The 14,896-nt window shown below is 48.6% G+C and overlaps 1 protein-coding gene across 4 annotated transcripts in view; it reads right to left on the minus strand.

Annotated features, from left to right (window-relative positions):
• The window catches only part of CTIF (cap binding complex dependent translation initiation factor), a 146,287-nt gene that overhangs the window by 56,525 nt on the left and 74,866 nt on the right, over positions 1-14,896 (minus strand). For all 4 annotated transcript variants that reach the window (XM_074931833.1, XM_074931832.1, XM_074931830.1 and 1 more), the window contains one exon: positions 10,933-11,009. In XM_074931833.1, the coding sequence (XP_074787934.1) occupies positions 10,933-11,009 (77 nt within the window). The remainder of the gene's footprint in view (positions 1-10,932; positions 11,010-14,896) is intronic.

The following is a 14,896-nucleotide window of genomic DNA, read 5'->3' on the forward strand; positions in this document are numbered from 1 at the left end:
CCAAAAGCATCACTGCCATGCACATCCTGAGATACCACCATCTCCTCAGACTTGCCCCAGTTCAGCCAGCTCCTGCCTTAGGACATACCACACTCATCAACTGGACATCCACCACCAGCTCCCTTCTGGAAGAAACCTTCTACAAGAAGGTGCTAATTGATAATTGAAGTGAAAGTGAGTGAGGGGTTGTAGCAGGAGTTGGCAATGACTTTAAGGGGCTCAGGGCTAAACCCTTCCACCTGTGATGACAACAGTTCTGTTGACACCTGTTTATGAAAAACTGAGGGCAAAAAAAGACTACTAGGCACTCCACCCAGGCTGCTGAAACAGCACTGACTGGTGTCAACTCCTGCTCCTACAGCAGCCTTGGCTGGTAGACCTCCATAGGGTCTAACTACCCAGCTGATGGGTAAGGGGGGTTTGCTTCTGGCCAGTGAAGCCAGGCAGCCTCAACAAGAGGTTGAGCTAAATGTGGGTGAGGCATCTCATTAGCCATGTGCATCTTCCAGGTACAGACACCAGCACATTTTCTTCTGTCACCAGAAAATACTTATGGCAAGCATGGTCTGAAGTGGACACTGCTCCTCTAAAGCTTCTCAAGAAGTGCCAAGGTGGCACTCGCTGTGAGCATGAAAATGTCTTGGTGGAAACCCTTGCTTTTCTCGGCTGAGAAGAGATTTTCCCTCCATGAGATGGGAGAGAATGGGATCCCCAGTCTCAAGTCTTTGTTCTTGCTGAAGAGAGCCCAGAAAAAATCCGCATCCCAGTGTTTCCTCCAGTAAGAGGTTTTTTGGCTCAACTCCTCCCACAGCTCTTTGTTTTTCAGACTTCCTTGGTTCTGGTCAACATGGGAAGGCAAAATAAAGCAAGGAAACCTGTTCTCATAAGATGGCCAGACTAATTTTTCTTATGCGGGGGCCAGAATTCATCAGCGAGAAGCTTTTCAGGGCTCTACAATCACCTGTGACTGCCACATTTGGGAATTCCTACCTAGTCCCAGGGAAAGAGGAATCCTCCCTCTTCTCCATACAGCACCACATTATTGTAGGGTTGCTCACAAAGTTCAGTCTTGTGCAGGACTTTTACTAGACTGCCATGGTGGAGAGCTTCAGGACCTATGTATACGTGCTCAGTGTACAGAACAACCTCTGCCCAGACAGATTACAGCAGCAAGATGCATTTAACTCACAGAGAACACAGGCCTGGGGAGGGCATTACACAGCATCATGCAGAGGGTGGGTTCCATTTGCCTCATCTTAGATGTCTGCGATGTCAGACGCCAAATGTGAGGTGGGGATCTCACCTCCACGGTAGTCCCACCCGTTACAGGTGGTTGAGAAGGGGGAGGGAGTTACCTGGCCAAACACCTGCTTCATGCTGAGGAGAACCATCCTGTGAACCCCACTGACCGCATCCTCCCTGACCAGAATGAGAACTCTGGCACCCACTTCATATATGGTCAACATAGTTATGGACACATGTGGTGGGATTCAGATGGTGGTGTCACTGAAGATGCTTTATAGCATCTTGTTTGGCTCCCACCCCTTTTTGGTGAAAGTTTCACAAGGTCTGGTGTCTGCTACTTCCTTGCATGGGCATCTGAAATAGCACCTGTGATCACGGGGGCGAAACCCAGCAGTCTGATAAAGCTGAGAGCTGAAATAAGGTCTCCCACGTCTCTCCCAGAACCTTGGACACATGAGCAGTTGCTTTATCAACCTTCTCCCTAATTGCACAGCCACCATGAGCTCCTGCTCCCTGTTCCTCAACGCCCACAAGAACGGGTAGCAGCAGAAAAGGAGCGAAGAGCTGCTGGTGTTGACAACTCACTGTCCTCCAGACCAGCCCCTGCTGCCACACAAGAACAAGATACCTAACTGATGAAGTCAGCTGTCCGTTCACAACAGCCACACACTGAAGTTCTCATGCATTTTTTTGCTGGAGCAATTATTTTGCTTTCTGTGAACGAACATCATAAGACCCAGAGCTTATCCAAGCAAGCCATTACATTTCTATTGAGGTTTCATAACAGTAAAATGTTTTGCCGGTGGTACATCAAGTCTTTCAATCAGCTGCAGAGATGGAGAAAAACAACCTGCAAAAGCCTCCTGATGCCATAAAGTCTACTGGCAGCTTGGCAATTCAGGTTAAATTTAGTCTGTAGGACAGGGCTCACTTCAGTCTCCAAGATCATAAAAAAAAAAAAAAGGAATAAAAAGTCTTGTGTTGTGGAGTTTTTATGTAATGACAAAGCCGCTCTCAATAGAGAGGTGGCAACCCTGCAGCTGGGAAATGCACCCGGCTCTCTCCTGTCACTGCCTCCTGGCATTAAAAAAAAGGAACAATGAAAGGAAAGGATTATATTTGCTTAGATGAGTATCTTTTAACCCTTCTGCACCATGCCTTTAGCTAGGCACACAAGGAGGGTGGATCAGATATGGAGAATTGTAATGGATACTCATCTCCTGAAGTCCTGCTCATGTGGAGCATGTCCTCTTGAATTCACAAAGGTTTATCTTTCTATTGACATTAGTCTTGAGCCCACAAGAGAGCTCTGATCTTTACAGAAGTACCCTTTCCTTACATCACATGAAATGCAAAATCCTTTTTGTTGTTGCTAGCATGAGGAGAGGAGCTGTAAATACAGTATCGCCTTTCGTGGTGTGTTTTGCCGGCAGGATCTCAGCCTCACCATCTGCCTTCAGGGGTGACTCACGGCTGGGCATATTTTCACTGATGCCCTCAAGTGCGTAAGGGCTTAGTGCTGATCACAATGGCAGAAACAAGAGCAGCTGGATGGAAGACCTCTACTCACCCCACCACAGCTTGAGACACTAGTGACAGGCAAAACAAACTCCTGGATGGATGCTAAATACCAACTGCTCCACCTTTACTGCTACTGGTGTTTCACATGGTCACTTGGCTAATGGGAAGACCCTACACAGGTAGCTCCGGGGATGGTGCTGGGGCAGACAAGTCACTCTTAGATGAGCCAATCCAGGACTGATGCTAGATATAAACATGGTTGAACTTCAGATGTCTTCTGCAGAGCTATTTGATCCCCTGTGTCCTGTATGTGCCAGGGCTAGGACTACTGCTTAGGGATGGTGTTGGACTATGGCAGCCCCATGCCATGCTGTGTCCTGTTCACTGAGCCCAGAGCACAGTGCAAAGGCGGCAAGGGGTCTCGATGGAGCCAAACCACCCCCAGATCTCAGCTCCAAGAGGTCCCTCTTGAGGAGAAGCTGCAGTGCTGCCACCAGCTCCACCCGTGGCTGAGTCACCTGCAGCCGGATGAACACGGGTCATCAGGAGGCAGTTTTTTGGTCACTTAAGGACCGCTCCTTCAACAGGGAGCCTGGTGCAGGCTTTGTTCTCAAAAGTCTCCCTCTGGGAGCAGGGTCCCAGCATCATGACCCCTGGCAGAGCCTTCTCCTTGACGCCTGGAAGGAAGGGCAGCAGGGCTGGGTGATGCCAGCATGTCTGGCCAGCGTGGCTCCACGGGTTGAAGGGGCTCCTGTTTGACCGCTCCTGATACCATCTCTGCCCTGCTCCATCACTGCCTTGTCCAAAGCACAGCTGATGGACTAACCAGGTCCCAATGACACCAGGTCTTTGTATGGACCCACCCGACAGCCTCTTGAGAGGGTATGGGAGTAACTACAAACACAGGGAGGAAGGACCCTGTGCCACTGCAACCCTCTCCAGTTCCCTGTATCTGTTACTCCCTTGGTGGCAATCAAGGCAGACCTTCCTCTGATTTCCAGTCTTAATTAAATGGCCAGTCTTATCCGCTTACTGTTCACAGCAGCATGTTTCTCCAGCAGAAAAAGCCCTTCTCCCCCTATGCTGTTTACCCCCGTGTACCTCAAGAGCATCCGCATCCGCTCCCAGCCTCTGCTGGGCAAGGCTGAACCAGCCGACATGTGAAAAGCAGCATTTCCTTCTCTGGGCTTTCAAGTTTATTTTATCCTTCACTTCCCTGGGTGACCCTGGATCCTCATACTAACAAAGAGCGCAAAAAAATAAAAGGCAGAAAACTTTTGCTTTACATCTCATCTCAAATCCCCTTTGCTAATGGCTCCATCTCACTCCAGCATCATGTGGTCCTGCAACTCCCACCCGACCCCATACCTTCTCCCTGAATGAGAAGATCTTGCCCTTGAAGGAGCAAGCTAGGCAAAGCTGATTCCTGTGATGTTTTACGACAGGGTAAAGTGGTGGAGTGCCCTTTATGATGTTTTGAAAGGAAATTGTACAGGAACAATGTCCTGAGCAGTGTGGCTATTGAAAACCCTTCACAAAAGGAGTTTGCCACAAGAGGAAAAGCAGCTTAATCAGTTGAACTAATCACTGTAGGTGGTTGAGTATCCCTGAGGGTCTGTAAAATCAAATATAATGGGAAAAGAAATATATCACAGCTTGACTATGCTCCTCAGCGGAGCCACTGGCAGATCTGGGACATTCCCTGCCTGGCCCCGAGCCCACTGTGACTGTCCTTTGGGCTGTCCCTGGGCAGGACCACGCTTGCCTCCGTCCAAGACCCTGGCTGGGGCCACACGGATGGGCTGGGATGAGCCCCGGGAGGTCCCTCAGCAACGTGGACTCTGACCCGGGAGTCAGGACAGGGGTGCCCGCCCCCGTGCATTCACCCCAGCTAACCCGGTTTTTGGCGTGGGCGCGAGCAGGAGGGGTCAGTGGCGCTTACACAACCCTCCTGCTTCAGGAAGAGGAAACCGTCCCTGACAGCCACCCGGGGCTCTCCGGGGAAGGAGGATATTTCTGCCTTCCCCAGCTCTGAATCTAATTAAAACCAGAAAACAACACACACACACAAAATAATCCAGTCTGTTTTTTCCTGATCATTTAAGTGTAAAGCCAAGTTAACTGTAGGAAGCAAATAGGGACAACTCAAGAAAAAACTTGGGGACACTTCTGTAATCCTGTTGTCAGAAGTTGTAAGTATTTGGAGCATGCTGAAGGGAGACAGGGAAAGCACACAAGCAAGCCTCTTTGGCTCCATCCCTTCCTCCTGTGTCTGAGCCAGGAGGACCTACACAGCTCCAGCTCCTGATCCCCATGCAAGGGCTTTATCAGGGATGGATTTCCCAGGTGCAGAAATTCGCCTCTTAAACCTCCATCCTAGAGGAGAAGGAGGAGATGACATGAAACTCAGTTACAGATAAGGGTGATGGTCCTTCACCAGAGGCCAGCCGTGGTCCCCACAGCCCTGGCTGGGAGAGAGGTGGCTCTGGTCATCCCAAAGCCTGGAGACACACCAGCTGCGTGTGGAGCTAGCACAAGGGATCTTTTCTATTGAAAAGAGGAATTCTGATGCCTTTTGGAAAGAGGGGATTGATTAATCCCCTTTTACTCCACCCTCTCCAAGACATGGAGCTGCACTTCCCTCTGTCATCTGCTATGACCTTGCCCATAGACTGATCACCAAAAGCCTCGTGAAGTACCGGCCTGTATCTATGCATACATGAAGACTTCCTTTTGGTAAGGTATTCAGCCTGACTTGACTTTTAAATCCAACAAGATGTGATTGAACCAATGCAATCACAACAGTGCGAACTTTCTAAGACTTCCCTGGCAACCTTTTCCTCAATCAAAACCCTTCCTTAGGCGGAGCGATTTTAGTACTCTCTTATCCAGAAGACCAAAAAGTAGGTGCAAACTTACCTGTCTTAACACACTGCAACTCCATATATTCCTTGTAAATTTGATTTAAACTGGGCAACATTTCTTATCACTCCAACAAAGCTGGTGCAAGCTTCTATGCATGCATTTGTAGGCCATGGGGTTTGGCCAGCCAGACCCTCCATCCCAAAACACATCATACCAGGATGCCACGGGAACTGGAGACACCCTGTGCAGCACCAAGTCGACTTGCAATGTTTCAAGAGATACTTAAGAAATGTCATTTTTGGGAACTTTTTGAAAACCAAGGGACCAAACTCAGCGTTCACCTGTCCAAGGACACCACATCCCAGCACAGCTTGTGTTCTGCTAGCAGCGAGGCACTGGGTTGGGAAGGGTCAGAGAAGAGGATTTGACAGCTGGGTCTATCGTGCCCCATATGCCAGAGGTTTTTTTCTCCTAACTGCTTGCAGAAGAGGAGGGCAGGTGAGGTCCTGCCATGGGCCAGGGAAAGTCCCTCCTTCCCTAGAAGTGTCTTGCCCATGGGAAGCCAAACCAAGTTGCCTTTGGTGATATCTAGGTAGGGTTGGTCTTGTGTGGCAGCAAACAGCAGATTAGCGTTTGGGACAATAAAACCCTCACTGGTGTTTAATACTTGTTCACATGGACGTCTATGAAAAAACTTGCCTCTCCTACTCTTCTTCAACGATCCCATCAAGCAGTGATGCCCTCCATCACCCTCATCAGGAGGTGGCAGTTACACCTCATGTGTCTAAACCAGCAGAGGAATCACCGGGTGTGGGGTTTCTGTTGGTTGAGGTGGGGAAGACAATACCTCTCCCTGCTCTCCTGCTCTGATTATAAGGTCTTTGCAGCAAGGACCTCAATACCTCCTATAGGCTTTTACAACACCTTGTGCAACTGAACCCTCCACCAGATACGGCTCTGACATTGATCACTGTACCCAAAAATGTGTCCAACAGACCCACAGTGGTCCTTAACTCAGAAAGTCGAAGCCTGTTTTCATGACACCTAATTTGCTCTTCACTTCTATCTTACGCAACAAAAGGACCACGCATCCCATGGAAAAACGACTTGTGGAATGTAAAAACATATCATACGTGCAAGGAGAGAGCTGTGGCTGCACACGTATAGGTTGCTTCTCCTCAGAGGAGTGAAAGGTGCACGGCAGAGACCTCAGAGTAGGTGAACCACGCTCCTCCGCAACATGGTGACAGCATTTCCCGAGGAAAGGTGACGGGAAGGAAGTGGGGATAGGTGCTATTTACAGCGCAGCCGGACGTTAGCGTCGTTTTGCATGAGAAAAAAAAAGGTGCTTTGCTAGCCCAAGATGTGGCCCCTTCTGAATGTCACCGTTATGGGAGGGAGAGAAACCCACACATGCTCTGGGGTGGAACAAGTATTATTTATAAGACCAGCTGGAAATAAATAAGCAGATTTCTGGGTACCAATGTGCTTTATCAGCTGTTTTATAATAGCTGTGTTATATAAAATACCATCCAACCTGAAGGTCAGCTACAACCAGGCAAGGCCAGCTGGACTTGTGCATCGTGCAGAGGTCAGCCTGGGGGTTGACTCCTCAACCCAAGCTTGCACATGGCAGGAGGATGCCCACCATGGTCACTGGGGTGTGTCATTCTTCTCGGATGAGGCAGGTCCTACTCAGGGAGAGCCCGTACACCACAGACAGGCATTGCTTAGTGCCAAGTGCTCACCAAATTCAGAAAAAGGGGAAAAGCTGCCTGATGAAAATCAGACCCAACTGCATCAGGTCTTGGGGCCACACCTGCAGGACAACCTCTTCTCTGGTTCAGCTTCAACAAGGGCAAGCGCCAGGTCCTGCCCTTGGGCCACAACCACCCCTTGCATGGCTACAGGCTCGGGGAGGGGTGGCTGGAGCTGTCTGGGAGAGAAGGGTCTGGGGGTTCTAATGGACAAGCAGCTGAACGGGAGCCAGCGTGTGCCCGGGTGGGCAAGAAAGCCAACGGCATCCTGGCTTGTGTCAGCACTGGTGTGACCAGCAGGAGCAGGGAGGTGACAGTCCCCCTGTGCTCGGCACTGGTGAGGCCACACCTGGAGCGTTGTGTCCAGGTCTGGGCACCTCAATCCCAGAGAGATCTGGAGGGGCTGGAGCGAGGGCAGAGGAGGGCAGCGAGGCTGGGGAAGGGCTGGAGAATCAATCCTGTGAGGAGGCAGGGCAGGAGCTGGGAGTGTTCAGTGTGAGGAGGAGGAGGCTGAGGGGAGCCCTCATCCCTCTCTGCAGCTCCTGACAGGACATTGCAGAGAGGCTGGGGCTGGGCTCTGCTCCCAGGGGATCAGGGACAGGACAAGAGGGAACGGCTGGAAACTGCCCCAGGGGAGGGTCAGGCTGGGCAGGAGGAGAAAATGTTTCCCAGACAGAGTGGTCCGAGAGTGGAACAGGCTGCCCAGGGAGGGGGGAGTCCCCATCCCTGGGGGGGTTTCAGGGCCGTTGGGATGAGCTGTGGGGGATGTGGGGTAGGGGAGAACTTTGTAGAGTCGGGCTGAGGGTTGGACTCGGTGATCCCAAGGGGCTTTTCCAACCTGAAGGATTCTGGGATTCTCCCTGCAAATCCATTGCATGTCACACCTACTCCCATCCTTGGCCTCTGCCAACCCTCTTCTAAAAACCAGCTCTATTTCCCTTGGGTCCAGGCATCCAGAGCTGCCTCCTAAACCCCCCTCTCAAGCTCTGCACCCACAAAAGGCCCCACACAAGCCTCTCCCAAATTTCGCTGCCGCCAATGCCCCATCCACAGTCTTGCAATTTTAAGTCTCTCTGTATTCAGATGAGGTTTAAAACAAAAAGCCTGTAACTCCCAACTGTTTTGCTAGCCATAAAATCTTATCCTGAGGGATGTTTATATCACCTGTGTGGCTTCACCAGCCTCAAAATGAAGCCTTTCTCCCCCAGAATGATGCCTGGGACATTAAGATAATAGCACTGCAAATAAAGTGTGAACAGCTTTGTAACCTGTTTATGCTCCAGTACAGTCTGGTTTTTAATTTTTCCTATTCCCTTTTCCCACCCTTTTTTTCCCTCTATTTCTACCATGTTTTTCTCATAAAATAACCATTCTGAGACCTCACTTACTGCTAGAAAACAATTTTAAGGAGTGAGTGCTCTCTGGGGACATCTCCAATGGCACAAGAAGGACTAAAACTCACCTCCTAGTCCAAAATGCACGGCAGAGGCAAGGGGACCCGGAAAACACACAGGATCAAACCATGTGGTGGGGGGAGAGGGGGCTGCTGAGGTCCTCAGCTGAAGTCTAGGGTATGGAATCATGCCTTTTCAGCTTAAATAATTATTTAAGAGACTGTTGTTTCACTCCACTGCCTCAAACTAGGCTTCTTAGCTTTCTGCAAATAAAGCAAGCATGATATTCTGTCTAAGCTTGGACAACACCATGGATGTTCGTGCAGGACTCAGGCAGGACTGTATACCCTCTGTCCTTTCCGTTTTATTTCACTCATGACTGCCTAGGGCTGTAACAGTCCCATGTCTCCTCCCTCATGATCCATATCAACTGGGTTTTAAGGCTTCTGTCTCTAGCACTGAGATATTACTCCAGTGCACTCGGTCTAGGCTGTATCTCACCCCACAATCTTCCAATCCCAGCTCAAGGCAGTTTCTTTTGCTATCTCTCCTTGACATCTGTGTGGAAGGCAGGGATGCCCTGGGGAGCTGAATGCTTCTGTCTGCTGATGGTTTATCTGACGGGACCAGAAAGAAAAAGAAACAGAAATACGGGTCTGGTGTGTTCTCTTGGACCTGCTGTTTTTTTAGATGGGAGGGATGAACCTACAGGCAGTTCCATGCTCTGGTCCAGCACAGCCTTGAGCATGGGGCTTCAGGCAGGAGACCCCTTGGCTCTGAAGGTTTCCTCCCCCACAGCATCGTGCACTCTTCAGATGGCAGAGAAAGATGCGCTCAGCGAGCAGGGATGGGAGAAGGATGCTCAAACCTCCACTGTGATTTCTCAGGAAGCCAGCCCATCACTGTGAGAAAGCCCACCCAGCTCTCTCTTACAACACAAACAGACTTCAGCTTGGTTTTCAGTATGTTTCGGTGATCACAGGGCTGCAACCCAGCTGAAACAAGCCCTTTAATTTTTCTTTTTAACTAAATCACAAGATGAAATTGTCATTTAAATTGCATACAGGAAAAAAGGAGGGAGCACCAAAGAAGAGAGAAAATGGAGTTTGCTGTTGATGAACTACCCTGCCTACAGAATAATGCTTCTAGGATGCCTGAGCAAACTCTTTTCAGCTGTTTTTTGGTCACTGAGTAAAGTTTGAGAAAACCAAACCAAGCACAGAATTAACTATATCATGGCTGTTGATCAGTTGAGAAGTGATGGGGAGATTTGAGGATACACTGCAATGACTATTACAGGTGTCTGTAGGGCTTTCCCGAAAATCCCCATCAGGCATCACAGCTCAGACACAGATTCAGATCACTCTAGGAGAAAACATTATCCACTTTTTCTCCTATTAAATAACCTATTAACCTTGCAGACTCCTGGTTTTAGGAATGTTTTATTGCCCTGGTTGTGTTGTCTCAGCCACAGCAGAACACACCAGCAGAAATAAAGCTGCATGTACAACTAAATACCTTACTCCCCACTTATTTTTACATTTAACCATAGTCACAATTCCTATCAAGAACTCTAGATGCCCTCATATAATTGAATATGCAATTTACACAATTAAATATAAAATTGACCCAATTAAATTAACTCAATGGATTGAAATCACCAATGCCACAGGAACTCAGCTGCATATTTAGCACATCCCCTCCTTCACACAGACAAGCATCCGATGCTTCTGCAAACCCCTCTCAACCATACCCACTTTGCAAGCGACCCTGAAAGTCAGCAAATTTTGGTTTTCAACAGAAAGAGAGGAAGCGAGTTGCAAGGACTCAAAGGTTTTACAGATACCTTGCCAGCTGCCTCTTCTAATACAAGTGGGGGGATCTGGCTATGCTGGAATCAGTATGAAGGGAAGAGGCGGTCCTTAAGATACTCCTGGAGCAATACAGGACATACCCCAGATTTAAAAGATGAACCAGGGGGATGGACAGACACTGCATTTTCAGGATGTTAGTGCTCAGATAAGGGTTTATGCATTAATCCAATGCTAAACTGCTAACAGCAATATTGTTCAAAGACACTCCATGAAACAGTGAGGGAAGATGTGCAATAAAGAAGATTAAAAACAACGAAAAAAAGAAGTTTCACCTACCTCCGGTCGTTTCTCCTTCTTCTGAACAGCTTTTTGGTGTGTGCGATTTCAGCTTCATGAGGCAATGGATGGTAACCCTGAAAAACAGAGGGAAAAGCAGTGATCAGCTCCAAGATACAGGAGGCATTAATGTGGAAGGGGTGAGAGTGAGACAGAACTGCACACTCAAAATATGAGCATGACAAAAGAAACAGTTCCCATCCAAACATCCTTACATCTCAGACATTGAAGCAGGTCTGGAAATCCACAGACTTGTTGTACCCTCTCTCATGGCCGTTGCAATGAGCAAGGAATGAAGTTATCTGCAATTTCTGTATGGGAGAAACCCCATGGGGAAAGTAACTGGATCACACATGGATTGATCCTAATATGCACCATCTACAGGGATTTCATCCACTTCACACATGACATTGTTGATACTGGTGCACCTAAACCATCCACTTTCACCGGGCTGTTTCCTTTGGATTTATTTATTTATCTAAAACTCAGCTGTAAAAATGTCTGTATGGGGACGATGCTCAGCAGCATTTTGACGATACTGGAGTAAGCAAAGATGAGCCACAGTTGGCTGGTCCGCTGGGGCTGTGCCCCCATGCCACCAGCAAGTCAATGACTTTCTCACGAGCATCCTGCTGTGCCTGCCTGCTGTGAGCTGGTCAACCTGTGCCAACGCTGGGGCAGGGACTGGTGGCATCCACCTACTGGAACTGAGATGACCAGGACATTAAATGATTTGCCCCGGTCACATCAGTGGAAGAGCTGTGTGTAACTCAAGCCTCTGTCTTGTCCTCTCTCCACTGAAGGTGCCGACTCTCTGACTTGGTGTGTTCATCTGATAAGAGAGATGCTGTATTTACCATCCTACTACGGGCATCATGAGGCTTCATTAATGTGAGCAAAGAGCTCTGAGGTTCCTGGATGACAGGCACTATGTAAGTGCAAAGTATTATTTATTTTCCAGGGACCACAGAGCTGTCATAACCATAATGAATTTTATTTATGCAGTATTGTACTTCCCTGGCTGGCAATAAAAGCCCTGTAAAAGTCGCTCCTTTTATTTCCATTGCAATCTATCTTAGCCTCGGTGTTGCAGCTGCTGCTGGTGAATCACCATGCACAAGGGGCCATGACGGAGCAGCCTGGGCAAGGGCAAGGGCTGGGTGGGAATGCATCTCACCGAGCAGCAGCTTTGTCACATTGGCATGACAACATAACACACTGGCTTAGAAAAAAAGTCCCTCTCTGAGTGAAGAGCCTTAAAAATGAGAGTTCATTTTAGTAGCGGTTACTGAGATAATAATATTTTGAGCTCCTCTGGTGGAAGATGCAATGGAGGAGAAAGGTTGCTGGGGATGGTAATGAATTCAGGCTTGCAGACCAGAGAAGGTATTCCTGAGTCCAAGACCAACAGGGTTTATTGCGAATATCCATCCTGGCCATCTGCAAAGAGCCTGGAGAAACTGCTACTGCAGCTACCCTACAGCTCCCGCAGCAGCTGGAGCCTTCTGCTTCAGAGATCTTCGCTCTGTGAGACTTCAAGCAATGAAGAACTCACCAAGCCCTTGGGTAAGTCCTGCTGCTGGCTTGCACGTCCCCATTTGAACACTGCTTTGGCTGCAGTCTTGAAGTGTGTTTCCTGAGAAGGCAGTTTCCCTTTCAACTTTCTCCTTCGCTTTTAACCCTTCCAGAGAAAATCCAATGTGCCATGACCATATGGTTTAGCACAGGTGTTAGAAAGCATGTTCAAGATTAGTACCCACTCCCAGTGACCAATTAATCCTCCTCTCCCACTAAAACACCCTTAACACCCAGAGGTGCCACACCAGACACAGCATCCTACAGGGTACAGGGGCCATCTTTACATGATTTCTTGCAAATCTGCTCATCTAGTGAGGATCCCTCAGCGATGCACGCTGTTCTGTGGTCCTCTGCTCACGTCCTTGCACCCAGCACCAGAAAGAGCTCTCCCCATGATCCCTAGATCTCATCTCACTGCTCAAACATAGCCCATCTTTGACTAATAAGAGGTAGTTTGGGAGTAGGAAAGCTGGCAACCTGTTCTCCTAGGGCTGTGGTCGGGTTATCACCTAGTTAACCAGGTCTGACATGGGCTTCTCCCGCAGCCCAACACCTCATGGCTAAATCTGTGTGGTATCTTTGATGTCTAATAGCTTAGAATCATACTGAACCTTCATTACTGTGGTTTGAGTCTTCCTCATCACTTATTTTCCCAATCATTTATTTTCACTGAATGCACAGGAGGAGCTTAACATCTGCGAGACCTCTGTTCCTCTGAAAATTTGCTCGGAATTGGCCAATGGTTACCAAACCAAATGAGAAAAGGAAGGGAGGGAGCAGACACACAGCCCAATCACATCAGCTGTGCTAGTTTAAGAAATCAGGCTAAAAATAGTACGCTACTCAGTGAGGCTGTTTCTAAATGTCGTACTATCACAGCAGGCTAAAGCCTGGGATATTTTTAAGAATTTAAGCTGCATTGCAGACACATGTGCAAATACAATTACCCTGGAAAAGTGAAACGAGCTCTGCAGGACACAAGGACCTAAAGCACCTATTTCCTCAATGCGAAGCCTTCACTAAAGTCTCAGGAGCTGCTTTTCTGATCTTTCCAACTAGAAATCATACATACGGTGGTGCACTGCTGCATGTCCTCCTTGCAGAGCACCCCTGCACTGCCTCAGACCTCTACCCACCAGCAGCAGACACAATCGGGGTGAGAGATGGATTAATTACATGGGAATAAGGTTCCTAATCCAAGGAGCACTTCTGGACACTGCCTGTGCCTGAACAAAGGAGAACTTCGTGTCCCCATTAGGAAAATCAAGCATGTCCCTACTCCTGCTGAGCAGTTCCCTTCCTTAGTCCTAGTCATGAGACAATGTTTTGGAAAAAAACAGTCACCGATCACTACTCTTGTCTATTTTGGTGCCTAAACAGAGCTAAATTTGGAAGGGAGAAAAGTCGACTTTTTTTTGTGCAGCAAGCTGATGTAAAAGGAAGTATCAGCAACTTGCAAGAAGGGCGGAGTGGCTGGAGAAGACCAAGGGTGCTGGGAGGGTGGGGACGGGCCAGAGTCCCAAGGGCACAGTAAGTGCTTTGATGACCTGGCTCTTGGGTTTGCCTGGAGGCTGCTCCCCACCATGGGTCATGCAGGACAGCAATGGAAGTGCTTTCAGTAGTGCTGGCTCGCTGAGGACAACGTGGATCTGAAATGCAGCTCTTCCATTCTCTCAGTGGACCCACTCTCCATGAAGCTGAAATCTCTGAACAGAGCCAAAGGGAAATAAACGTCTTCCAAGGCAGATGAGCACCCTCTGCTCCGCAGGCAGCCTACAACAAGACCTACGTAAGAGGGATGCTTTTTGCTCCTGCTTGGGCCAAAAGCCCAGGTGCTCATGGTTTTCATAGGTCTGCAACTTCTCATTGGGCAGCAAAATCATATTTGGTCTCTCTCTCCCACGTAGGTTTTACTTTGATATTTATTCACAGGTGGCTGGAGGAGAAGGTAACAAACCAACATTTCAGTGCTGCTCGTTCTGGAAGCCAGGGGTGTGGGAAAAGCAAAGAACAAGGAGCCCATGGTCTCAGGAAGGATCACTAATAGGGGTCATTTTCAATTTTGGACCTAAACGCTCTGCGGTTTACATGGTGGGAAGCTTGCAGCAGAACCTGAGAAGCCCACGGGACTTCTAATGCATGTATGTGTATGTCAAGTTTAAATTATAAACATGCACACTCTAACAAGAAAGGCCAATAGCTCTGGAAAAGAAGGGGCGTTCAGGACTGGTCTGCTCTCTGGGTCAGTCCCCTAGAGATCAGCTATGTTGTGATGTGCATATTCATTTTTAAGTGTTTTAGGGAAAGCAGCTCTTGGAGAAGGGAAGGTGATGTCTGCCAAGCTTAGGTGACTATCATGTGGCCAGCTAGCATACACTAAGGGAAA

The sequence above is a fragment of the Athene noctua genome, chromosome Z (genome assembly GCF_965140245.1).
Source record: "Athene noctua chromosome Z, bAthNoc1.hap1.1, whole genome shotgun sequence".
Taxonomy (NCBI): domain Eukaryota; kingdom Metazoa; phylum Chordata; class Aves; order Strigiformes; family Strigidae; genus Athene; species Athene noctua.